The sequence below is a fragment of the Poecilia formosa genome, unplaced genomic scaffold (assembly GCF_000485575.1).
Source record: "Poecilia formosa unplaced genomic scaffold, Poecilia_formosa-5.1.2 Scaffold173, whole genome shotgun sequence".
Lineage (NCBI taxonomy): Eukaryota > Metazoa > Chordata > Actinopteri > Cyprinodontiformes > Poeciliidae > Poecilia > Poecilia formosa.
Window position 1 is genome coordinate 16,485 of NW_006800112.1, and position 27,388 is coordinate 43,872.

Sequence of the window (27,388 nt, forward strand, 5' to 3'; positions counted from 1 at the left end):
AATATTCCAATGAGGGTTGTGAGATTAAAAGTACCTTTTGAAAATAACCTTTAAGCAGGAATCAAAAGAAATGTTCATTGAGTTCATGTTTTGGTTTTAACAGAAATAAGAGCTTGAAAACATCAGTCTGTGTAATGAGATTCACTTACTGAATTACAGAAATATATTTACTTGTTGATATTTTTAATTGATTGAATATGACTGTACTCATCATGAATATTTAATGTAATATTTCTAGGCTTTTATTTGTACATTTTTTGACTGTTCTTTTTTGGGGACGACTACAATAAACATCTTTAGTGATGCCACTTCAACAGATTGGATTTAACCTGTACTTTAACTCATTTTTCATGATCATTATAATTATACAGACTGTAATATTGACCTGCGGTTTAACTACGAGATGCCACATGCACTATGCTGACATCAACAAGAATCTGGTGCCATTCTGCCTGGATCGGTCCCCATTCGTTTCATCAGAAACGGTCATGTGGTTTTAATCTGGCTGACTTCCTGTCAGAGATCTGAGTCAATCATAGTCCATAAGTTTTCATCAGGGTTGATGGTGGAGACGTTCCTGAAGCCTGATGTTATTCTGCTTGATCCTTTATTCTGTTTAGATCCTTATTCTGTAAATGAAAGAGGAAGTTGAACCACCACTGGCTGGAAAACAGAGCCTCAGCATGATGCTACTGCCACCATGCTTTACAGCATGTACGGAGTTCCTACTTTGTCTACAACAAAGCACTTTCTCTTCCCAAGATTTCACTAAACTGGTGTGTAAACAGTTGTTTTGAACGGACTCAATATTTAAAGTCATGCTCTATTTTTTCTTCTTCTCAGGGCTGTGTGTGATTATAAGGCTGACTTGAGTCCCAGAATAATTATCAGTCAGCAGACAGACTCATTTCCTTATAATCACGCTTCACAGTGTGGTGTCTGACACAAACCTGGATGTATGTTTTAGGCCCATTATAGGAGCTAATTGCAGGGATTGAATCCTGACAGAGGAGTAAATCGATTGGCCCGCTGACAGTGGGAATGTTTCTGTTGCTCCAGCTGAGACCAAACACGCCTCATTGATTTCCACTAACCGTCTGCGGCCTGCTGGAACTACATCTGACGTGACAATCAGAACAAAATGAGTGTCTTCCTGCTGCGAGTTACCGCTCCGCTTTATTATTTAACCCTCAGCGGCGGCCTCGGGGCAGCTGTCTTTATACCAAGGCAGAAAAGAGTTGCCCAAAATAAGAGGCCGTCCGTCCTCCCCCTTTTTCACGGCGAGCCTCTTTCCATTCACAGGGCTGCAGATCGTGACGAGCCGAGATGTGTGGGATTCCCTGCCCACCTGGAGCGGATCTGAAATCCAGCAGAAAAGTGGCTCCCATCCCACTCATATCCACCAGAGCCCCCTCAGCAGCGGACAAATTTAGCAAGCGATAAAATGTGAGTGAGTTGAAAGAAGTGTTTTTAAACACTCCACACCAACATCCTGGAGGAGAGTCATTTCACCCTCCTGCTGTGTCCTGTGGAGCATCATCTACCATCCTGGAGGATATTAGCCTTAAAATTAAGAGGAGCCTCACGGTGGATGTTTCAGTGGACGTTTCCACTGTGAATGGGCTTGTGTGGCTTGTCCCAGTGATGCCGGACGGTTCTTCTGAATGGTTGGAGCAGAGGAGGCGTGGGCTGCCTGTGTCAGCAGAGCTGGAGGAGCCTTTCCCTCAATGCTGTGCTGCATTTCTGGGCTCTGAATAATCGGTGGAAATATCAGCGCCGTAGCTTCAGATGGCGGAGTCCCGTCAGTCTGTTGCCGCTTCAACATGTTCCGTAGTGAAAAGACAGAAATATCACAGCAACAGTTGTGATTCATAATTTCTAGCTACGAGGTTAAAAACAACACTCAGTTCCCTTTTTGCTGGGATTAAATAAAAACGGGACAGAAGACTGGGAATGATTATTTTTTTCCACCTGTTTATTTTTATTTTTATTTTATTTACTTTGATAAGTAAAAATGTTACCCTGCCCATGCTACTCAATTTAAATTAGACTTTTTTTTAACCCAGTTTTCTCACTCTTGGCCAAGGAAAAGCCTTGAGACAACATAAAATGTTTATGTAAATCAATTAGTAAAGTTCTGATTTATTTATTTGTTTATTTAAATAAAGTAATATAATTTTTGTCTCCCATTTTATCCGAATAAGATATCTTCATTATAAGGTTACGGGGCGTTCAAAGATAGTAAACTAAAAATCTATATGACTGGAAAGCGGACTAATTAAAAATTACTAAATAAATAAAATCAGTTTAATCAGTCACGAAGAATCCAAGTAATGATATGTGAAACACCTTCCTCTGAGTATCCCCTCCTCCCCCATCATTCTCAGTTGTCGTCTCCGGAGTTCATTTTTCCCACCGGCCCTGAAGGCGGCGCCTCTGAGTCCGCCTCTGCGCTCCTGCAGGGAGGCTCGGAGCGGCCGCTGACTGGCTGCGTGGGGAGCCGGTGTGGGCGAAGCGGAGGACTCTCCTATAAAACCCGGGATCCCACGGACAGGCGCGCTCGTCTCTCCCAGACAAGAGTCGCGTTTCCCTGCCTAACAGCTGCTTCGTCCCCCCGCCACAGTTCGGAAAGGAACCGAGAATCCCTCCACAGCTTCCACAGAAAAGAGAGCTCCGTATATGGTTGTGACTGACGCTCCAGCAAGGATGTCCCGGACCGACGAGGTGCACCGCATTACGGAGAATGTCTACAAGGTGAGCCGGTTCGTGTTGTTCGGGACACCTGCTGCACCTGGGCGGATAATTACAGGAGGGGAAGTCCGCTGTTGGTCAGGTCTCTTAGAAGTCTCAGTACTTTAAAGCGAAAATGAAGTTATTTAGTTATCAAGCAGACTCTAGCTCAAACAGGAGAGTTAATGATGAAACGGTAAAATAAAAGATGTGGTCTAGAAAAGGGGCTAAAACGTTTAAGTCGTCAGAGTTGTCTAAATTGAACGAGTCGATCATTTTTAACTAAACTGATGAATGCGGCTGCTGCTGTGTGGAATATTTTAACCCTGATGTGCTTCTGGTTTTGGAAGATTTTTAGTTTAAAAAAAAAAAAAAAAAAAAAAGTAAACCTCCTCGGTGACAGGATGCTTCAGGGCAGCTCAGTTCGACATATTTCAGAGCAGCACAGAAAACTCCTGCTCAGTTATCTGCTTAAAGTTACCTGATTTCTGAATTTTGTGAATTCCTGAACAAGAACCCTTCCAGTTTTCATTTCCTCAGTTGTTTTATGTTTGGAAAAGCAGAAAGGGATTTATTTGGTAACAATAAGAGATGTTGGTGTAATCCATTCTGTCTGGTAAAAACATCAGGTCTTCCTCTGCTCCTTCATTGCTTCCTCTAACACAGAGCTCCAACTCAAGCAGGGAGCAGGACTTGTGATCGCGAGGCATTTCTCCTGATTCTCACTTTACTCAGCTCCCCATATGATGCAGATCTCAGACATGGAAAGATGACAAGTTTCTGTTATGATGTGAGGAAAGCTGTCACTGCTCCACACGCCTCCTCACTCCGACCGGCTCCGGGCAGACAGTCAGAGCTCCTGGTACGTGTGGGGGGTAGGGGGAGTGGGGTGGTGGTATATCTGGGTTCTCCTCCTCAGCTTGCTTGGTTATGCAATGATGCTGCTGAGATAAAAATGGGAGTAATTTCAGCATACATCTGAATGGAAATACGATTTCAGTAGAAGTCCCAAGATGTGTTGACCTTTGGAGGGTGTTTGGGATATGAAGTCAAAACGGTTTGATGCTGAAGAATGTAATTGGACCAATCAGGGTTTTTTTTGATAGTTTTGTTTCTTGACATGCTGATTGGGATTTGTCTGGATCCAAATGTATTCATTTGTTTATTTTTTACTATTGGGTATGGTGGAAGTTCTTGGTTTCTTAATTTGACTTTAACCAATAAGAACAAACGAATCTGAGCTGATCCCAGTTGATTTGGAGCATCTCTGCATTACTTCTGATATCTTTCAGGGTTTTGTAGGACAACAAAAATGACATTTTAAATGCAGCTATTTTTTTAGAACCGTTTTCAGCATGAATAACTAAAGTAATGGAGGTAATAATAACATTTAGCTATTAGCTATTATTTACCTAACAGTTTGCAGGAAATGCCTCCATACATATGCAACAGATGCAGCATTAGGGGTGGTGGGGAAGGTTTTCCTGTCATGGGCAGCCGAGCCACTGCCAGTTTGACCCCCTGCTGGTGTCTGATGGTAACGGCTCAATGCTCACCGGCGTGGCATTTGGTGCCGCTGCGCCGAGCTCCCCCTTCCTCTTCCTCCCCAGGGGTGTTTTTGAGCCGTGTTTGGAGAAACTAACTGGTCTTTATTAATTCATTAAAAGCGTGGAGGATGGAGAGGCGCAGAGGTGCCAGCTCCCATTAGGTAACACTCATGTCTGTTTCTCCTTGGAGGGAGGTGAGACATTGGCAAACATCAGCAATTAAATCAGGCAGCATTAAGATGGGGATCAGAGACGTTAGCTGCACAACATCATCCTACAGAACACTCTGTACTCATGGGATATACTGGTTGTATAACCTTACTGGCCCAGTTTCCAATGATTAAATAAATATGATTAAAATATTCATGACTGCTGTAAAAATTACAGTACTCAGTATCTATTAATTTGAGCCAAATCTCAAACAAGAAGTTTTCATAGTAGCATTTTGCAGAAGATGGTAATGGTCACTCTGCCAGAGTGTGTCTTTTATAGATTATTTTTTTTTATTTAAAAAAAAAAAAAGTATAATCTGGTCGTGTTTGGGGAGTCCAGATTTAAATAAAGTCTGTCCAGCATCCTTATTTGCCTTGCTCCCACCTATTCCAGGCATCGTCCAGTAACCCTGCATGAGGAGGGCTCTGCCTTGTTTCCTGTTTGTTGGACCGTTAACTCTCAGAAGCAACGGCAGAGGACTGAAGCCCGAACCTCCTCCTCTGCTGCTGAAACAGAAGCTGAATGTAAATTTTGGATGACTCACGCTGGTGAATGTGTGGGGGCAGTCATTCCTGTCGTGCGCAGGAGTGTGTGTTTGTGTGTGTGTGTGTGTGTGTGTGTGTGTGTGTGTGTGTGGCCATACAGTATCTGCTCTGTAACGGCACGCCGGTTCAGAACGCACAGACTCCAGGTCACCTGGGACGGTGACGGAGAGCGTCCCTGTGGATTCGGGTTGTGGAAGTTTGGGATGCGTTGATGTGGGTGAAGTGTGTCTCCTCAGGTTTGTTGTGGCTGCTGAACAAATGGCGTCTGCGTGTTTGTCTAGCAGTGTGTTCGGCTGAGTGCTATAATCCCAGCAGTGCTGCGGATCAGGATGGTGAATTAAGCTCGAGGTGACGCTGCCTCCATTGTTCAGAGTTAGTACTGGATTATACACACATCAGCAGGTCAGCTCATTGATTTCAGAGCTTTTTGTTGAGTGTTTCGTGTGCTTTCGTCCAGTTTTCACCACCATATTTGGAAAAGAGTTTACCCATCTTCGTCATTCTTTATAAAAGCTGCAGTTTGGGTAAAAATAAAAGAATCCATCACTGTTATTGGCACTTTTTGCTTAATCTTCTGTCAATTTAGGCAGATTGAATTGTACATAACTTCAAGAAGACACAATTCATCTCAATTCAGTGTGCTGTCTGGATTTTCTCCCATTCACTAGGATTCGTCCTGCAGAATTTCAATTAGGAAAATCGGCGAACGATGAAGTCGGTTTTCTGTATTTTTCATTAATTTATTTTTTTTTAGAATTGTAGTCTGCCTGTAGTTTTAGCATTGGTAGCGGAGGAAGTGAACGAAGCTGTTCAGTCTGTGTTGGTCACGCTTCCAAATGTTGAATAAACATTACGGTCACCTTGTTCAGATTGGCACTCCTCTCTTCACAGTGGAGGATGGTTGTTTACAGTACAGGACATTTCCTGGATGTGTCATAGCGTTGAACTGGCACATTACGACAAACGTTAGCAATTGGGTAAAATTTAAAAGCTCAACAGAGTCCACTCCTCCAGGAAGAGAGCAGATTCTCTGCACAAAGCAAAGTATAGAACAACTGGCTGATTTTTATCAAGCTAGCAGGGGTCCAAATTAAACTGACCCATTTGTCTTAAACCAAACTACCCATTTAAGTTTCAAAGTGAAAGTCTAGATTTTGAAAGTCTATATCCATCATCTTGTTTAGCATTGATGCTTCCCTCCAAGCTGCCCAGACTTCTCACTCCTCAGCCGCCTCCTCCGGCTCTTTACCGAGACGTTCCAGTCTCCTCAAGCTGAGAGACTTGATCTCTCGACTCTGTCATGACTCAGTCTCCTTCTGATCAAATGGGCTTCCAACAATCTCACGTGGGAGGTGAGCGGGCGGCTTCTGGACCAGATGACCCGACTACTTCAAAGGCTCCTTGTGGAGAAGCAGAAAATCTATTCAAAGTTACAAATGACTGAACTCAACCTTCGCCTGATCTCTGAGCCAAAACAACTTCCCAACTTGTTCTTATGGGTTATTATTGCCTGGATCAGGTTTTGGTCTGCTTTTTGTTTTGATTCAGGATCCCAGGCCTCCATTTTCTATGTCAGCTTATTCATCGGTGTGGCCTTGATATGCTTACAGTTAACAGGGTCCTACAGTATGGCACACTGTGCTGGAGGAATTATGCAAAAAATGTGTTTTTGCTCCAACTGTATTTAAGACCCACATTGAGAGCTGACCTTTAATGTTTAAATTTCAGATTTATTCACATTTACTCCCAGAAATTAGATGAGATTTCAATAAAAAGTTTGAAAATTTCAGGAAACGTGCATTTCTGGACCTTTAACAAACACAAATGTGTCTCTTAAGAATAATTTCTAGTTGTTTCAACAACGGTCCTCAGCTGAAGCTCTGGATGCTTTGCTCTCTGTTTTCAGAGCTTATCTCTGCCCTTGTGAATGGACACCATTATCAGTGTACCGCCTGTATTATGTGTGCAGGTGTACAGTGTCTGTGTGTCCTGACGGTAGCATCCTCCAGTGATTGCAGTCATGAGTAAATATTGCTGTGTAATGACGTCTTGTATCTGCTACGGCAGTTTTCCTCCAAACCTGTTTGTTCTCTGGGGAGGGATTTTTCTCCAGTGTTTGTTTGCTGTGTGTGTGTGTGAGTAATTCTACTGAACACTTTATCCCCACAGTCATGCAAGCACAATCTGCTCAGTCCTCCCTCCTTCTCGTCTCGAAGTCACACAAGCAGAACATCACTCCCAATAAAAACGACTCTCTTCTGCTGCATAGCAGGGCTTCTGGAGCTTCATTGTCTCATTGTTTTGTTTTGTTCCCCCTCACATATTGTTGTGGAGCTCTGAAGCTCTCGGCCAGCTGCTGTTGGAGGCAGAGCGCCGCAGGTGAGCGCCGTGGCATCTGTTGGGGCCGGCGCTGCGTCAGATTGATGGAGGGAGGGAGGAGCTTTTGATAGAGGGCTCCATCATCATCCTCATCATCATCATCCTCCACAGTCTTTCGCTCTGACAAGATGTATTCTGGCGTCCCCGACTGGCAGAGAGCCTCTCCTGTCTGGGGTTGCGTGAGGTGAAGCCTGTAGCCTGTGCGCTCATCTGCAGCGCAGTCCAAACGCTCCGCTCAGGCAGACATTTCTCCAGTGTAATGGCTTGAAACCAGTGGGCTCTCTTCTCTTGATTAGCTACGGCGCTTTCTCCTCGGTTGTCTGTGCCCGGAGCGTAATGGCCGTCTTTGTGCTCCTGTCCCTGCAGAGAGCCCCGTTCCCGCCTACTCGGGGGGGAAGGGGGGGCTCCAGGGTGTGTTCCAGCTTTGAGCTTCGTCGCTGATCTTTGGACGGCGGCAGCGTGCGAGCATCACGGTGACGCTCTGCGATGATGCTCTGCGATGTGGGGAATATGCTTGGGTTATGCAAGCAGAGGAAACATGAAGCATTGCTCTCAGATGACATGGAATCAAATGAAATATTTAATGATTTTTTTAGGTCACTCTCCTTCCAGCTTTTTTTTTTCTTGGATGGATGAATGTTGAGTGATCTGTAAAAGAAAAGTTTGAAGATTTAAGTTTTTGTTATTGTTTTAATGCCTTTTTGCAGGCCTGTCGGGGAACTGCCACGATAACAAATTGTCCCAGAAATTATTGCGATAAATAATAATATTGTTGTTTTCGAGACTATTTTAATGTAATATATTGATAATAATGGAAGTACACCCTCTGAAAGACCAATAAGCTTTAATTTCTAAGGAAAATTCAACACTAGAACTGGAAGACACGCTCAATATCAAAAAATAAATAAAACAACAAATCAAATGGATGCTGCAGTCTCTGAACGAAACTGTCTGTCGGAAAAGAGGCTGGTTGACATCAACGTACCAGACTGAAGCCTAGAAAAGGTCCGGTCTGTTATTCCTGGTTAATATTTTTTCCTATCACATTAATGAATCCTCCCAGTGTAGAAAAATTACACTAGGAAGCTGTGTTAAGCTTAAAATAATCCACCTCTAGTAATTTAGTTCAAAGGTTTAATCTACCCTGGAACTGTTAGCTAATAAATTGCCTTTTAATGTGGAGGATTTTTGGACAGGAGTCACTCGGGACAGCCCTGAAATAATATGAAGGAACATTTTAGCAGTTTTGAAAGTTATGTTTTTGTATCCCTTTATATCTGTAGCCATGTCGTGTGCAGTTGTTATGGGTGCAACTTTCCACTTTTTTTTTTTCTATCTTTTTCCTAATACTTTGCATGTTTCTATTGGGTCTCTTTGTCCTCCCTTCCGGTGCGGTTTGTTTCTAAAGGGGCTCCAGCTGTGAAATATTGTAACGTTTAGCCCATCATTTGTCAGAACACACGAGGCGCAAGGAACAAAATGTACCAACTCGCCTTTCTGGCGTTCTGGAGGCAGCAGCCCTTCACAGATGTGCGTTCATTAAGATTTCACTGACCAACAACAGCCTTCCTGCGCCCTACACACACACACACACACACACTCCAAGTGCTCACATCTGCAGCGTTTGTGCAGCACGTCGGCAGCCTTTAGCGAAGCGCTTATCAAACTCGAGCCGGTGGGAGGGTGAGGGGAAGAGGTGGATGCTGCTGGGTTTGCGGGAGGTTGGCAGAGGATGAAAGGAAAGTTACTTGGATGGCTGAATGAAAGCAAGGCGAGGAGGGGAAGGTGCGGAGCTCCGGTCTTTTTAGACCGGCAGTGAGGAGGAAAGCCCTAAGAGGCAAACCGCAGTGTGTTTTTGAACTGAGCGCGGTGTGTCGCCGTGAAAAGCAGGAATGCACTCTTTTCTCTGCAGAGTTTCCTGACGAACACTTTGTCCTGCAGTCTCTGCCGCTCATCCTGCCGTTGCACATGTGCACATATTATGGAAATGCGTGCCTCTGCGTGGACGCACCTTCATTCACGTGTACGTGTGTAAAATGAGAATGAGGCTGGAGTGAATGGGATGGCGGTGACGTTGACGGGGAGACTCCCACCCTCCTTGTTCTCGCCTCTCTCGATCCGCCCCCGCCAGCCTTCAGAGCGGAGCGTGAGGTGAATAAAAATGGGCTGCCCTGTCACGGCACAGGTGGGGCGTGTTGGCGGAGAGGTGGGGAGGGGATTCCAGCACATCCATATATGGCAGCGGAAGTGCCCCCCTCCTTCCTGTCTCCTACAGAAGCTGCATCTGTGGAATAGGGGGCGCTGACTATTCCTCTGCTCTCTGATAAGGGCTCATCTGAGAGGGAAATTGGTTGCCTGCACACACACACACACACACACGGAGCAGATAGATACTGAATTCTCATCTCCTGAGGCTGCTGAAGCAGTGCAGCTTTTGCACACAGATTGTCACAGTGGCTGAGCAGAGGGAAATAATGTCCATTTCCTGAAACACAATAAAGAGCGACAGCAGCCTAGCATTACAGGACATAATGCTACTACTATCTTATCCTGCACTGTCATTTAAGGTCTGAGGAGTCCTAATAGTTCCTTAATCTCGCATAAGGAAATATTCTTATGTAAAATTGTGCAGTCCATGTGGAAATCCTGACCAAATTAACATGATGGTTATTAGTAAAATGAAATATCTTGGAATATTTCTCCAGCAGCTTTGCTAGTTTGTGGTTTGCACAGAATCTGTGTGGATTTCAGCAGCTTCCAGCGTTAAAATGGAGCCTGCTTCTCCAATTGTTAGTTTTCAAGGTTGTCTTAAATTAATCTAAGTTTGTTTTTACACCTGATAGTCCGGTAGGCCTGGTTCTCTTGGGAACAAAATGGAGACATTTGTTACATTTTCAGCTGATGCTCTGCACTGTTTCAAATAATCCAAAACCTTTCAAAACCTGTTCATCCACTCGCCTGTGGTGGCACTGCACCAATAACAACTGACATGAAAACGTACAAAGAAGACATGAGCACAACTTCCCCCTTCATGAAATGCACAAAAACGATGGAGTAACGTCAGATTTTAGTGGTTGTAGGACTTCTTTCTTGTTGTTGGTAAAAGAACAGAACACATTTAACTCGTTTACACTGGACCCTTGTGTTTGTTTTGGTTGCATTTACCCAGAATGCCACTTCCTGCTTTTGGAGTGGTCTCCGGTTTGCTTTCCGTTTACATACACATTCAAACTGCTCCAGAGCGAACAAACTAGAGTTTGATTAAATCGTAGTCCATGTCTTGACAAAAAGCAGCAAATCCTTCTTAGTTGAGACTGATCTATGTCAAAGTTTAAATCCTCTGCCCACACCAGTGCATTGTTCTAACATTGCAGCCGAGATGCTCTTTGACTCCACTGGTATAAAGAAGACTCTGTGCATTTTTGCCCCAAAGTTTAAATCTCTGGATGCAGTGGCGGATGAGTTGCAGTGGATTTTCGTAATCACGGCTGCTTGCTGCTTTCTCATTCAGTGGCACCTTGGCTGCCATGCGATCAAACATTAAAGTATGCGCTGTAGACAGATTAAAGCTCGTTTTGTAGTCGAGGATTATCCTGGAAATCACTTGCTTAGTAGCGAATTAAAGAGGGCAAATTGAATGAATGAAATGGGTTCTTTTTGTGTCAGTATTAGAAATTTAACCCTTGTAGAATTTGGACTCTTATTTCCTACCAGGTAGCTGATTGTTTGACATGGCTGCTGTCAGTTTCCTGCAGGGCTTCCTGCAGGTGTCTGCATCGCCAAGATGCTGCTTGAAGAAGAACTGGCAAGTTCTTTGCAGCACAAAGTCCAACCCTGTCTTGTTTTGTCCACATCAGGTTGATGCTTTATGTACAAAATCTTCAAATTAGATGCAGAAAAACAAAACGTACATGTAGTTAATTTATTTATTTTAATTTTCCTACCATTTGTGGGTTCTAGTGTTCAGAATCTGACATTTTTTGGATAGAAGGATGACTTTGTGTAGTGACAAAAGATGGCTTCTACATGATGGATGCATGTTTGTACACCAGCTGAGGGATGAGAGCACAGTGATGGAGCAGAGGACAGGGGCGTCTCTCTCTCACATTCACAGAAAAGGTCATTTTTATCTTTTTTTTGTCACCATAGAAGCAATGGGTGATGGGGGATTCACACAGCGCTGGGTTGTGTTTGGCCTCAGCTCAAAAGTCAAGGTGACCTTTTGCTGCCATCAACTTTTTGTAATTCTTGTGGGTCTTGTGTTTTATTTTTAATCTCTTTTAACCTTTTCATCACAAATCATGATCAGCAACAGCTGGGTAACTTTCACCGATCGGTTTACATGCTGCAGATATCATGGCCGCATGAGTCTTCCTGCACTTTCAGTTTTCAGTTCTTTGTTCCTGAAATTAGAAAATGTATTTGTTTTGATCTACGTGTAAGATGAATGTAAAAATCAAATTCATGTTGGTACTAAAGGCCAGAATCTAAAGCAGAAAAGCATCAATTAAACCCCACGGTATATTACGGGCAATAAACAATTACTGTCTTTTTGAGATTAATGCATGTAAAATCAACAGCCACAACACTTGTTAGTAGATGTCAGGTGAACAGAATAACTATCCATCCATCTTCTTCTGCTTATCTGAACACGAGACTAATTATATAAAAATCTGTTTTTCTGTAAGTGAACTGAAGGAGCAGCCAGCTGACAGGAAATGTGCAAACTCTGGTCTCTGAGCTATTTTTTATTATTATTATTATTATTATTATTATTTGCCTTCTTAATGAAGGATTTTAAATGCTTCAATTCACCTCAGTATTTCATCTTGGTCAAATTTAAATTAAAAAAGTGGAAATCTTACCCTCCAATTTTACTAATTTTAAAAGTCTTCTAAAAGACAAAGTCTTACAGATTTTCTTTTTAGCCGATTCATGTGAATTTTGACCATATTCTGCTCAGATTAAAGGCGGCAAAGAGATACAAAACGGACAACTTTTACTTTGAGCCGCAGAAATATTTCTTCTTTCATTCAGCCACATCTTTTCTCTGGACCTCAGGGGCCCCTAAAATGTTGCTGCACAAATTTATCTGCCTACATCAAATGAAACCACGCCTGTGGAGCTTGACATACCAAGACGGTAATTAATTAAAATCAGGCATTCTGGTGAAGAAGACCATTGATAAACTGGGTTTTGTATAGACCAAGCTTTCCTAAAATTGCTTGATGTGATACACATTCTGATATTTAAACCTCGTTTCAAACTAGTTGCATCTAGTAGAGGGGTGAAACAGCAGGGAAATTATTTTCTCAGCTTGGCAGGCGGAAACTGAAAAAACCTTTTTGAGAATAAATTGTTGGGATTTATTAAAAAAACCAAAAAGGCAGAATTAAAAACAAGTCTTCAAATGTTGCGTTGGTTCTTAATGGGTTTTATATTGCTGTAAAGTGTTTTTAAACTTTTTTTCTTCTTTTTTTTTTTTTTTGCCTCCACCTGGCCCAGCCTCTCCCTCCCACCTCAGTGTGGTTGCCGGCTCTCCACTCGCTGGTTAATCTGTTTGGCAGCGTGCGGCGCAGCAGGTCCTAATGGTGCCACATGGCTGCCTTGGCATTGCAGTAATTTACGCCCCGACATGATACGAGCCTACTGCTCTTTCTGTAGGTTCTGACTCAGCCCATGCACGAGTCTCCTGCCTCCAACCATCACGCGCTCCAACGCACACGCACACTGCCTTTCCCAGAGCCAGCTGGGTCACGATGTTCTCTGTGCTTTTCGGTTTGTTTTTGTCTGAAGTGTTTCGATACTGTTCTGCTCACCTGTGTGGGAAGGAAGTAATGGATGGCTTTGCTGGAGTAGATCCACTGTACACAACTGTACTGGTGTTCTAATGCCTGCAGAGTCAATAACACTTTAAGCATTTCCCTTCCTCTGCCTCCTTTATGTCTCCTCCCTTCATCTATCATTGGCAGATTTATGCAGATTTATTTCTCACTCCTTTTGCACCTTCTCCACCCAAAATCTGCAACAAATTCCCAATGGATTCTTGGCTTTTACTACAGGGTTTATGCAGGTTTCACCAACTCAAATGTAAGACTTTTTAAGATCATCATGTCTGGAATTTAAGACCTCTGTCTCCACAGAAATGTACAAACATTGTCCAGCCCACTTGCTACGTAGCTAGCTGTGTTGCTAGGTTATATTAGCAGCTAGTTAGCAGCAGCCTAAACTGTCTCGAGTCACAGACCGCAATAAAGATGTCTGAGTGCGACTTAAACTTTTGCCTGACAGGAAAGTCCCACGAGAAAAAAGTCCACTTAGAATATGAGATTAAATAGTCCTGCTGAGACAGAATTTAAACTCTGTGATTAACGTACTGAACTTACTTAAAAAAAGAAATTGACTTTTTATGGTCTTAATTTTAGATGCATTAATTTGAGACTTTTAAAGATGTTACTTTCTACATATTTTTATTGCTTTGTTTCAGAAGTTTTTTGTTTTTTTTTTGCACTCTTTTGTACCTCAGTTGGTGAAAGTGGGTTGGTGATTCCAGTACAGCCTTGCTCTTTACTCACTTTAAAGAGACGTCGGCTTCTTCCTGCGCTTGTCATATTTTAAATGGCTTCTATAACCTCTGGCTCTGGTCCACATCTTTCATGGGACGTGGTCTCCATGCCGCTCTGATAGATCTGTTAACCTTGAAGCTGAGGGCTTGTTCTGTTTCTCCACATATTACCCCTCCTTCGCGGTCGCCAAGGCGCTCGAAATGATCCACCTTTTATAATGACGGATAGTAAGCTCGGCATTGCCACCCATATGATTATTTTATGCCAGGAAATGATTTTAAGAGTTCTTTAAAACACTGAGGAGGAACAGCTTCAGATGCAGGAAACTGGAGATCTGACATGGTGCCTAAAAGACCAAATAGTCCTTGAAGGTGAAGGACTCTTTCATTGAGAAACTTTATGATTTAGTCAAACTGCTGCTGCAGGCTGAGGTGAATGTTTGGTTTGACTGTTTCCTGTGAGAAGATGGTGGGCTTCCTGCAGCTCCTTCCCCTCTAAAAAGTATGACTCTAGCTGCTCTTCAAGGTCAAAGGATAAATTTTACATTAATTTTATGTCAGTGTCGCCTTCTTCACTAAGGACACCTTTTTACAAGGTTGTGGGGTAGAACTACAAACCACTTTCAGATGCAAAGTAATAAACACAGAAAATGTTCTGTGCATCAACCTGCAGAGTTCTGTAGACCTAGAATAAGATTTTAAAGCGGATTGAAGGTCCAGAGCTGTTTTGTAAGCAACTGCAACGTGTTTTCAGAACAAACCTGTCCTTTTAATGAAGATTAATATTTAATATAGCTGAGATTGATCATGTGAGGACGCGCGTGAAGTTGTGTGATTTCAACCCCTCCACAAACACCGAGGCAAAGTGATCTCATAAATAAATCTTAACTTTTGTTTTGCCGTTAATGGGTTTAATTGCTTTCCGTTGCCTGACTTGTGAAAACTTGCTAAACGGATGCTGTCGGCTCGTCCTTTAAGTCTAACACGTTAGTCTTTAAAATGTCTGTTTCCTCCTTTAAAAATGCTAAATGTCAATATATTTAATCTTCTATCATCACAAATTGCTCCTCTCAAAGGTTACTTCCATTTTTCCCCTCTTGAGTCGATTAATTATTTGCATGGTGCGGCTCTTCTGGTAGCGGGAGTAATTATTCCCTTCATGGTACATTTTCCAAATGTCCCATCATTAGTGTCATTGCAGCAGTTAAGCTGCTCCTGATTAGGAACATGAGCATTAAAAATGCTGGCCTGTTGTCCCTGAAAGCAGTAGTAAACTGTGTTTTCACAACCTGCTTGAAATCGGGAAACCTCCGCTTCACCTCAGAAAACTGATTCAATTCCGTATATATTCTGTGATTTTGTTCCATGTTCAATTAATTTGGGTCAAAGATGGAGTTCCAACATTTCATTGCTGCAACGAGAAAAGAAAACCAGTGTTTTCAGTTGCAGCATTCGTTTGCTGACATGTGACTGAAACTAATGGCTGAAAAAGCTGTTCTGTAATCCCTCTTATTTCCCGTCCACTCGGTAAAATGTGGTCCTTTATTCAGAGAAATGCTAATCAGCTCTCGTCTCTGCTGCTTAAGGAACAACAACTGACTCATTGTGGATTAAATGTGCACCAAACACGGAAATAAACCTATTAAACCCAGCCCTAAAAAACAAAAAACACATGTGAGCGCCGTCTCATGAGATCTTAATATGGGTGTGTTTGTAGAAATCTTGTCTAGACTCACTAAATTATCAATTTAGTTATCTAAACTAGTATGATAGTTATTCAGTTTTAGTCTGCTTGCTAATGTCAGTTTATTTACGCCTCTTCCAATAAAGTTAAGCATAGAAAGGAAAAGCCCTTTTATTGTATAAGAATTGAATATTAGTATAGCTGGCATCACTTTTGCTTTCCTTTTGCAAAATAATAACAAGCTAGTTCATATATTTTGAAGTGGGGTTCTTGGACTGATGTGTAGTCAGTGTCTTGATGTTCTTAACATTTTCATTGTGGAAATGTTCCCGTTTCAACAAGCAGAGAAATTGTGGGTAAGAAAATAAATGTATGAGATGGAAAATCCTGGGCCCTGAGTTATTCTATGCCAGTTTCTCCTGTAAAGATAAATTAGTTAAATCATAAAAAAAAAAAAAAAAAAATTAAAATCCTGCTGTCTGGCTTGAAAGCCTGCAAAAGTGGCATGAATAAAGTGCCACGTATATATGAACTCCTTTTAGGTTTGATAATTGTTCATAATTTCAGAACTGAGTTAAGTTTTTGGTTTGGTTGTGATTTTTAGAGCAACATTTTGGTAAAAGATGAAGACAGGATTTTTAGAAATGCCAACTTCTTTCTTTATTCAGAAACTTTTAATCAGCTTTTACATATTTAGATGGGTTCATGAATGAGGAAAATGTTTATCCATGCACTCAGGTTCATCAAGAAGCCATTCACAGTGTTTACCTCATCTTCATTGTCTGTGTGGGAAATCCTCTGCTGGTGAATTTTATTTTTTTTAGTTCAGCCGAAAGACAAAGGATCCCAAAATCACATTTTTTATTTTCGCAGATCACCCAGAATGTGACGCATAAAGGTGGACGTGTCTGACAGTGAGCACATGATTCACCCATCACTCAATCACTCAACACAAACAAACCCTTCCCGGGTGTTTTTTGTGTGAGCACGCGATGAGCCCTGGGCTGCTCTCCATCTTCTGTTTTCCTGTACGGAGCACCTCTCTCCGCTCGTTCCAGGCGGCGGTACATCAGGGTGACGATCATCGGAGCTGATGCACTTTCACAGAGTCACTTTGGTCTGGAGCCGACGCCCTATGCAACAAGAGCTGGGAACGAGCGGGAGGAACTGGGGTATAAACGGAGCTGTTTATTTGTCCATCTTTCTCTGTTTTTATGATTGTGACTTCAAAATGAACCGACATTCATCTCATGGACTTGTAGATCACTGGATCTGAGCCTTTGTTTTGAACACGTGTTCAGCTTTACACAAAGGGCACCACAGAAGCTTCGGTTCGTTTCACTTCATGTCCCGCTCTACTTCACCGTTTCAAACTGAACTTCCATTAAGATTCCTGTTTTTCTTTCTTTTTTTTTCTTCTGTACTCCAGTGTCACGCTGTCCTACTTCTTACTTCCTTTTTTGGAGTTGATGGAGTTTGTGCGCCAAGGTGACTGTTGTGCGTCAGCCACCGGGCATTAGCAGGCATCCCGAGCTGCGAGCAGCCATGAACAAATGTCCGTCTGCCTCAGATGTGTCCTTCCCTCCATCTGCTTCGTTATTTTTTCCTGTCCTCCTTTTTGTTCTTTGTCGTCTTAACTTTTTTTCAAATCAAAAATGTTTTTTCACCTGAAAAGTTGCTGACTTAAGTCCTCATACTTTATATTTGGTTCCCACTTTGAGTATGCACCCTAACATGGCACTTTTAATATTCTTTACCTTTGTGTATAGATGGCACTTAAATCTTATCTAGTTTGAACTGTAATGATTGTTCAAAACTTTACTAGACACTCTAAACTTTCTATAGCTGGGTCTTAGTTCCTCTGATAATGGCTGATTCCATTTGTTTTGCTTTGCTGTGAACCAGAGCTGCATCTGTAGAAGAACTTGAGGCTCACAGTGAAGTCTGACAGGGAGAGAAATGTCTTCTCAAATTGCTTGACTTTGTTGGAAAGGCTGCAGAGGTTAAAGGGCGTCTCGGAAGCAGAGAGAAGCCAGAGATGGATGAACAGTAAGACTCATTAGACTTTTCTTTTTGACGGATTCTTCAGTTTTTAACGAGCCTTCAGGCCTCTGTGCTTGACGTTTGTGCTTTCTGACAGACTGCTCTGGAAGTGAGAGGCAGAAAGATGAAGTCCTGAGGTTTGTGTGTCTTGAAATGCATGAGGACAACTTGTTCACGGTTTTCAAGCTGCAACCCAGAATTTTCTTAGCTTTTCTTATTTGCCACTGGATGCTTTTGTATCTAGTCGTGCACATCAGTTCTTGATTCTTGAGTCCTCTGTTTTTCTTCATGTATTGTTCTCAAACAACCAGAAATCCTTTTAACCTTTCAAAACCATCTTGATCAGCGGTTCTCTGGGCTCTCTGAGGCAGTGTTGTCCAAAACCAGTCCTCAAGGGCCCCCATCCTGCATGTTTCAGGTGTTGCCCTGACTTGGTGCATCTTAATCAAGTCAATGGCTCATTACCAGGCCTCTGCACAGTGTGATGACACATTGAAGAGGTAATTCAGCCATTTAAATGAGCTGTGTTACACTGACGGCAAATCTAAATCCTGCTGAACACCAGCCCTTGAGGACGGGCGTTAAAAAAACTAAAAGGTGACGCATCTCTCTTGGTATTTCTTTAAACAGAGTGGCAGGAAGGAACATAACAGATTATTTGTTGAGCATTGTATTCTGTTATGCTCTTCTCGGACAGAAGATGATATGGAAAAAGAAGCTAGAAATCCAAAAGAAAACTTTGGAAAACCTCCTGAAAGTTCGGCTCACTCAATATCAATAAAAAGTCTGGCTGTGTGGGAGAAATGTGCAATGAAATCTTAGTGTTGGTTTAAAACTTTTTAGCAGAACTGCAACTATTCGTGAGCGGTAATGACCTTTGGTGAAAGTCACGTCTGTCATTTTGGTGAAATTATCCTTTTTCAAAAATAGCCTCTTGACCGCAGGTTTGTGCCAGAGTGAGGAGAAGCTGCAGCAGGTCCAGATCTGCTGCTGAGCTCCGAGTCTGCAGCCAAAATCAGGTTTTATTTAAAATGGATACAGCAGGGGAGGTGTGAGGGACTGATCCACACACACACACATACTAATATTCACACACAGACACAAAAATCCCTCAGTCACTCGTGCTCTCGTTCCGTCCTTTATTCAGTCCCGCTGGATTTGGGCTTCTTGAAACGAGTCCTTCCTGCGCTGCTCTTCCTGCCGGTTGGCTCAGCTGATTTGTAGACGGCTGTGTGTTCGTGCCCCAGAAAAACAGGCGGAGTGCTGCTGGGTCACTGTAGCTCATGTCAGATTTGTGTCGTCTCCGTCCCAGGCTAACCAGATCTTTTTGTTTGTCCCCGCTCCTCTTTACAGAACATCATGGAGCAGTTCAACCCGTGCCTACGCAACTTCATAGCCATGGCGAAGAGCTACGAGAAGGCGCTCACCAGTGAGTACACCAGCCCTCCTCTGTTTACTTTGTGTGGCGGCGTCTCTTTCGTTCATTGGCTGTCCAGGCGGAGGGCCAGCTGACCCAACGCCTGGTGCTGATTTAGATCCTCCTGACTCATCTGGAGTTGGGGTAAAGTCACGATGATACAGATGTTGTGCAATGTAATGTTTTGCAGTCTGAATCCAGACTTAAACTGTTGAAGATTTCTTGTTGGTTAGAGATGGATTGATATTCTCCGTCTGATGAATCTCACGGGTTTCCAGACCGTTTCTCATCTCGTCTCCCTTCTCGCTGTCCCGTGACTTCATCTCCTAAATGTCTGCTTTTTCTATGCATCCTCCATCATCGCTTCTAGTTGCTTTTGCTCATGTGTTTGCATGGTCATGTGTGTTTGTGTGTGAGAGAAAATGCTGCAAACAGCAATGGCTCAAGGTGAAAGACGAAGCAACCGAAACGTCTTGTGGGAGCTAAGTGGAGCATAAGCCGATGGGAAATGGAGCGGGGGGTGTTGCTAACGTAACGGTACCCCTCCCACCCATGGGGCCAAGGAAATGGGAGCAGGTTGAGAGCAAATCCAGGACGAGACTGAGTAAAATAAAAACCAGGAGAAGAAAAATATTGGATATTTCCATACAAAATGACCAAAACTGAAGGGTATTCTGCTGCTTTTTATTGTTTTTAATGATATTTGAGTGGAGTTGCAGTACTGGGAGAGAATTTGATGGTTTTAGAGAACACTTGACTCTTGTCTGCAGCAGGAGAAAGAGACATGGCATGCCGAGTGTACGGTGCGGAGCAGGGTTCTCCTTTGTGTTTAGAGGAGATGCAGGGAAGACTCAGCTGCCTACAGGAACAATAAAGGAGGCTTCATTCCTGTCTGATAGATAAAGCTAAAAATAACCCTGAAACTCCCTGAGTGGGGATTGCACTTCATCAATGCCAGGCAGCAACGCAGGGCTAGAGTTTAGACTCAGGCGCAGCAGAATAGGGCTGGGTACCCGGCAATCATTTTATTGTCACTGGACAAAAAAAAAGCCAGTCTGCTTTTATTTGCTGGTTCTTAAAGTAGAATCAGGGTGGCAGCCTTTATCCCAAAGGAGGGTTTAAACCAGCATGATTCACGAGGGGGCGGCTGAGTGACTGTTTTGTTTTTGAAGCCTTAAAATGTTTAAGATAACTGAGGACAGTGAGCACGTCCCCATTTGCTGAGCTCCACGTATGAAGATGTACGGCTGCATGGACGGATGCCTGACGGGGCGTCTTTAAACTGCTTTTGTCTTGCTAAAAATGTATCCCTTGTAGCCAAACGCTGCTTTCTGTCGAGGCCCAAATCTTATGTACACAAGATGAGCTCCAACCTTAAGCACAGGCCACAGCAGGTGATGCCATTAATGTCATCGTTGACATCAGGAGTGCCCGCTTTTTCCAAATGACAAGGTCCCTGGTGGCTAAAGGGGAATTAATAAAAGTTAGTCTGCCTTAAGAAGATATTCTGTAATGTCACGAGTTCATTAGGAACCTACTTTTTATGGATTACCAAGTTTAAAATGCTGTGCCGTCAATAAAATAAATAAATAAATAAAAATCTTCTCTTTCTCTTACATGAACAAACACATTTAGATAGTGTATCAACCATCTTGACCTCCATCCTGTATTTCTTTTACACTAACACCCTTTGCATTGTCAGCCCCCATCTAATCCTCTGACTAAACTGACCCTCCTTATTGCTTTGGGTCTTTTTTTTCCCACTTCACAATTGACTGATGGGTAAAGCCTCTCATCCAGTTAAATCTGTTTCGCCTGGGCCCCTTTTCTCCCCCAGCTGAGGTATCAATAAGATTAACCTCTCCGCGTCCTCACCGGTGTACAACCAAGGTTTGAATCAGAGATGGAGAAGGGAAGGGTTGGACCCTTGCAGGCAGTTGCAGCCAAAGTCGTGTCGATCTTAGAAATCCAAGGCAGAAACCGTCTTTATTTCCAGAACAATGACTCGCATAGCGGTGGACCTCATGCTGTGTCGCTCTGGACTGGGCTCAGAATAGATTCCTATTGTTTTCCATATGAATGCTTTGTCATTTTCCTCTCCTCTATGGGATTCGGAGAGTGGTCTGTGACAGCTTAGAGCACAAACACTCATCTGGCTGACAGCTCTGTAATGAACCCGGCTCTCTTCCACATCCGACCCGTGTCTGCCGTCAGTCCTTGTGTGGCGAGCCCCCGACCCGCTTCCTGTCTTTGCCACCAGCTTGTCCCCTTCAAGGTCTGGCTCACTGCTCTGCCTCAGCTGGCGAACCTTGCAGGTGATATGATGCAACCCAAGAAACCGTGGCTGATTGACAGGATCTCAGCTGAAGAATGCTTTCAAGACTTTGATGTAGAGATTTTTGACAGGAGGTGTAAAGAATGTAATTGGAGTGGAGGGGTGCTGGTGGGGCATTTTAAAGTCCAATTTATGAATTCTCCACCTAAGAATGTAGTTTGTTTTCAGTAAAGATCCACTAAATAGCTTAGATCTAGCAAAATTTTAAACAAACTACAATATCTAGTTTTACCTTTTTAATTTAACTTGGCCTAAATTTTGGATTTCTGCATCGTTGTTTTAATAATCTCCACATATCAAATCCACACACTGCTTTAAAAAAAATCTTTCGTAGTGTGTAAGTATTACGAATAACATTTTGATCAACTTGTAGTTTGGATAGAAAGTGAGTTTGGAGTCGAAGCCTTGAGAAAAAAAATCTCTGCAGCTTTCTGCTTCCTGCAGTTGCTTCATAGAGCTTTTTCCTTTCCTGCCTGGTCACCATTTCCGCCTATCGCTCTTTTCCCATGCCTGAGCTCGCCTCTCTGTGGGAGCGGAGGGCTGCAGGGAACGGTTGCAAAGCTGAAGAAGACGGTTCAACTCGGCACCCTTGATCTGATGCCCAATGCTTCCATGTTTCCAGGTGTCACATTCGCTGCAAAGGGCTACTTCGACGCTCTGGTGCGGATGGGCGAGATGGCCAGCGAAAGTCAAGGCTCTAAGGATCTTGGTGAGTCCTGGTAGTGGCAGTGGTTCCCCTGGTGAAGTGAATGGGGGTGGGGCTTGGACAGGCAGATGGGATGGCGGCTTGTACTGGTGGAGCAGAAGCAGCTGATGACCAACCACCCACTGCATACACATGCAAACTTTCCACCGTCATGACAAAAAAGAGAGGGTTTCACGGTCAAGTTGAAACATTTCCCGTCTTGTTTCATTCACGACACTTGCACATGTCCAAATATCAACATTGGTGAAACCATCTGATTTGAGCAGCAATCTCTCGTTAGCTGCGTTTCCATTCACAATATAACTGTGCAAATTGGAACTGCGGAAAAAAAATTAATGGAAACGTGTCGGTTTCAATAAAAAGTACGAAATTAGTTTATTTCGCAAAACTACAATGGAATCACTTTATTTTTTTTTTGCATCAAGAGTCATGTAATCAAACAGTAGATAGTTACTACTGGCAAAAATGACAAAGAAAACGACAGGAAGTGGTGGGAGGATGACGGTGTGGCAAGTTTTATTCTGTGAGGAATCTTATTAATTTGTATTATTTAAAGAAAACACTGCAGCTTTTTTTTTTTTTTTTCATTTATCAACTAAGTTTTGCGCAAATTTGTAATGGAAACGCAACTACAGTCACTCCGCCCTCACACAGTGTGTTGTCTGGTTTCGGCTGGATCAGGTCTTGTTCTGCTTGCTCAGTACGGACGTTGCTTTGGTGTTGATGGGGGCTGTGGCAACAAGTTGCAGATGCGCAGATGGGCACATCTTTTTAGGCGTAGATACCACAAAGTGGCAGGAACTGCGGGAATCCTTCGGAGTTGATACAAGCTCTTATTTTTTTATTTCAAGTTTGAGTCTGACATAATAGCCACAGAGAAGTGAAGGCTAAGAGGAGAATAAAATGAATATCTGAGATGTGTGAGAGGTTATAGCAGCTGGATTTAATATTTAAAGGGGGAGCTGTTTTCATGCTTTGGAGCTCTTTGAAGCGTCATTTCATTTTAATACGCCACCTATTTTAGTGTGGATGCTCAGTGGTGCTTTTATACCCAATATAACAGTATTAAAAGCTTTTCTCCCCCCCACCCCTCAAATCTGATTCAACTTTATTATTCACAGTGATCTTCTTTTTATCACTGTAGTTTATTTGAGCCAAACACCTACGGCCTCAGTTGATGGCAGCCTACTTAATACATAGTGAAAAGGGAAGATTTTTGTCTTTAAACATTTACCTTTTACTAAGTTTGTGATGTAACCTTTAGATTCGTGCCGTTTTTATTACGTTTACAGAAAAATAGCTTTTTGTGGTTCTTCAACACGGTGACTATTCTGAATACTTGCATGTTGTTTTGGGTCCAAACTCCCCATCACTCATTCAGGTTGTCCCCATTTCCATCAGCTTTCTTGCTTTGCTCCCATGTTTTCTGCATTGCATGAGTGTGTGTTCGTGTAGAGGGGTTGCTTGATGTGGCCTTCTTGACTCCTTTTCTGTTCTTCTGGCAGCTTAAACATGACTCAGCCACTCCATTAAACTTTGCAGAACCTCCCTCCGCCTTCAGTGAAAAGACGGAGCAGAATGGATTGATGCTGTCCTCATGTATCAGCAGTGCTGGGAGCAGCGGCTGGCTGTGCATGCTGAAGGGACGGATGCTTTGGCTTGTTCTGTTAACTCTGCACAGTGTTTTTCTTTTTTTTTTAGGTATTCAGGGCGGCCGTGACTCTTGATTGGATGCAAATGAAAGTGCTCATTTCTAATCTACACATAATCGGTCCCATAGATCACATTACGTCTTTTATTAGAATATAAAATTGATCGTTAATCAACGCATTATTACCTACGGAACATCCGACAGTCTAGAATCATAAGAGAATACAAACGCATGCAGCCAAACATCAGGGGATTTATTGGTAGGTAGGGAGAACTGATTAAATATAATTCCCAGCTCTTTTTTTTCCTCCCGATTTGTTCAGTTCAGTGACTCAAAGTAATCAGCGTCCCTCAGTCTTTTCCATCACAAAGAGACGCTGTGCTGGTGGCTTCGTAAACTCCAGGATTTCTCTCTGCATTGCTGTAGAAGAGGTCAGGAAACACTGAACGCTTTGTTCTTGGATTATGTGAAAACGTTCTCAAGCCTATTAATTAGCAGATAACAAGGATTGTGGATTTGTGTGTGTGTGTGTGTCAAAACTTGGGTGTGAGCTGAAGTTTGGTTGCTGGGATCAGAGCTACGGCCACTGAATGCATTGCGGAAGGGATAATCACCTTTTTTCCAGAGCTTTGTATTTGATGTGGACTGAATGCAGATGATTCAGAGTCGACCGTTTTTTTAAGCATTTTAATTAATGTAATTGGAGCCGTCATGGCTTATTGCACAGGAATGACTGGACTGTAAACTGCTTGAATCTTTCCAGAAATATTCTGCCACTTCATCATGAAACAATGAAATTAGTCAGAGTTTTGTAATGAACAACAGCTAATGGCATTCGCACGTGGACGGAGGACGGGGAGCTCCATGTGACTGGATGACATTAGGAGAGGAGGTGTTGGGTTTTGTCAAATTAAATCTGAATAAAAAGCGTCGTCCCGGGTGAAATGGATGAACTGTGGTTTATAGAGCTGTGCAGACCAGATTGTTCTTTTAGAGCTGTAACCATTGGGGTTCAACAAAACATCTTTCAGTCTTTGTATCATGAGTTCTCATTCTTTATATTGGAGGGAGGACCCACTTACTCATTAACAGATAGTGCTATTCTTTAAAAAAGCTAAATGTCTATAGTCTCTGCCAAAGTCTAGCTTCTTGTAGTGATCAGATTATCTCTGTAGGTCATACAGTTCATGTTTGAAAAGTTTTTTCTACTACTTTTGTTCCTCCTTTGACTTGTGATGCGACAAATAAAAAACAGAGTCTTTAATTCTTCAGTATCAACCTCCACACTAAAGAGGGTTGTTCTTAGCATGACCTGATTAGGTTTATGGAGACGCATTCACAGGAAAAAGATCATATTTTTGCGCTTATGACCAGGTGGTCACCAGTTGAAACTGATCATTCAGTTCTGTCACCAGCTGATTTCTGAACATCTATAGTAATTTTCTATAAGCAGTTTAAATAATAAAGTATAGTATTTATGGATTAAAATGGTTTTTGTAGGTGTGTTGGATTAAATTACAAATTTAATCTTCAACCTTGTGATTGTAAAACACATTAATTTACAGTGAGTCCAACTAAATTAATGTAAAAGAAAAAAAAACTATCTGCTTCATTTAGATGGTGAGAAACAAATTGTAGGTAAGGTGAAGCCAAATTTCTCAAAAATGTTAACCGGTTGAGAAAACAGAAAAGCTGAATAATGAAGTAAAGTAGTCTCACTTTTATCCAAGTTTACCATTAAACAGTTCGCATGCTACACTAAAATAAAGAAGAGAAATTAATTTGTTCACTTTTCGATTCAAGGTGAACAAACTCGTACGTCCTTAGTGGGGGATGCTAGTTTATCAGGAGTGGAGTTGTTCTTTACTTTAGTGAACTGATGCCTCACTGGCACAGGAAGAGGATGTGATGCTTCTGTTTCAGATCGACTCTGCACTAGTTTGACCAACTGCTCTGCTTTCACCAGACTCTATGCAGAGAAAGGAGCTATTCCGCTGCTGCAGAGTGGAGTGTTATCCCACTCATTCGCTCCTCTTTCACTACTGCACTCTGTGTCTGCAAACACCCCCGCATTGATGTGGGAGCTCACGCAGCCCTGGGAGAACATGCCGACTCTGCACACGTTTCCAAAAATAGATTCCATAAAACGCCTCGACCGGAGCCGCTCCGATGGACGAAAGACGGAATACGACGCTCGATCTGCAGCCCAAAAATGGTGTGTCGGTGATGTCATCGTGACAGAAAAGGACAATGTCTGTCTTCCGTGCGCTATATATGGGCATGGTGATGAGGAAAACTAGGAAGCTCCTGCAATTCCGGTTCCCCTCGTTGACCAAATATGGGCTCCGCTATTCAAATGCAGCTTAGGGGAGTGATGAAACTTTAATCAGGTCTTTTCTTTGTAAAGGAATGCATAAAAGCTTAACTGGTTTTTAGAAAAATGTTGTGTGGTGGCAATTCAAACCTGGGTTTTATTCAGTTGTCATGTCCAATGCTCTTTTAGGCAGGATGATTTATTTATATAGCCATTCTTTTATTTTCACTTTAAACACTTAAAAGAAAAGCAGATCTTTGTCAAGATAGGTAGTATTTATGAAAGGTTTGTTTGTGAATGTACAGAAATTGTAGTCAATGAAAAAAAACTTAAAAATCAAGTAAAAAAATCATCTAACAAAGACCTTTTATCCATTGTCCTAAATGTAAATTGAGTTGTAATCATACAAAATCTGGAGAAAAACAACTCTATGCTCAAACATTTTGGAAAATAAGTGAGAGTTTAAATATTAGTTATTCTACATATTTAAGGAAATCCTGCTCTTTTTTTACCCCCCCCCCATTTCTCAGGGGAATGCGCAGCCCCTGATTAGAGCCCATTAAATCAATTAAAAGTTGGTCCGTATTAGAAGAGTAGAGGTTCATCACGTTTATTAATTAATTCACTGCATCCTAACTTAAAGGGGCATGTCAGTCAAAGGCATTATTACAGCCCATATTAATCTGAAATGCAGCACATAGTGTCCCTTTCTGTGCTGTTGGATAAGGAATATTTTACTCCGTCGACATCGTTTCATCGTCTTCTCCGATCTGAGTTTGAGAGAGAGGAGAGGTTGTTTAATCACCGCATGCTGCGGTGCGTGGTGTGAGCAACAGAAATATGAGCACTTGCTCTTTGAAGCAAAGGTAAACACAACCGGAGATGAAAGGAATAATGTGAAGCTTCATGCATGCGGGAAAGAAAACATGAAATTATGTTGGGTTGAGTCACCCAGCTGTTCTGAGGGAGATTCTTTACATTATCTGCCGCTGTCGTCCTTTCATCGTCTCGCCTGACATCTCATTTGGAGCAATCCGAGGGAGAACCGGTGACCTCAACCCGACCCTAATTTTTCTGAGCTGAATTTCCCCAGAGCTCGGAGGCCAAACTGAATTCTGTCGGCGTTTACTGCGTGTATGGGAGGAACTTCAACAAGAACACACTCTGAAAGGCTTTTTTTATTTTTATTTTACATATGTCTGCCTCTTTCATTATTCAGGCACCTTTTCATGAAGTTTTACAGCATACAAATTTAGGTC

At 42.5% G+C, this 27,388-nt stretch overlaps 1 protein-coding gene across 8 annotated transcripts in view; it reads left to right on the forward strand.

The window, feature by feature from the left end:
* Positions 1-2,473: 2,473 nt before the first annotated feature.
* The window catches only part of LOC103147036 (brain-specific angiogenesis inhibitor 1-associated protein 2-like), a 58,948-nt gene continuing 34,033 nt past the window's right edge, over positions 2,474-27,388 (forward strand). For 3 of the 8 annotated variants that reach the window (XM_016678053.1, XM_016678054.1, XM_007565177.2), the window contains exons 1-3: positions 2,475-2,754; positions 19,060-19,135; positions 22,081-22,167. In XM_016678053.1, coding sequence (XP_016533539.1) covers positions 2,680-2,754; positions 19,060-19,135; positions 22,081-22,167 — 238 coding nt within the window. In that variant the 5' untranslated portion in view covers positions 2,475-2,679. Of the gene's footprint in view, positions 2,755-19,059; positions 19,136-22,080; positions 22,168-27,388 lie in introns of all 8 variants that reach the window. The other 5 variants (XM_016678058.1, XM_016678057.1, XM_016678055.1 and 2 more) reach the window with 4 other exon arrangements.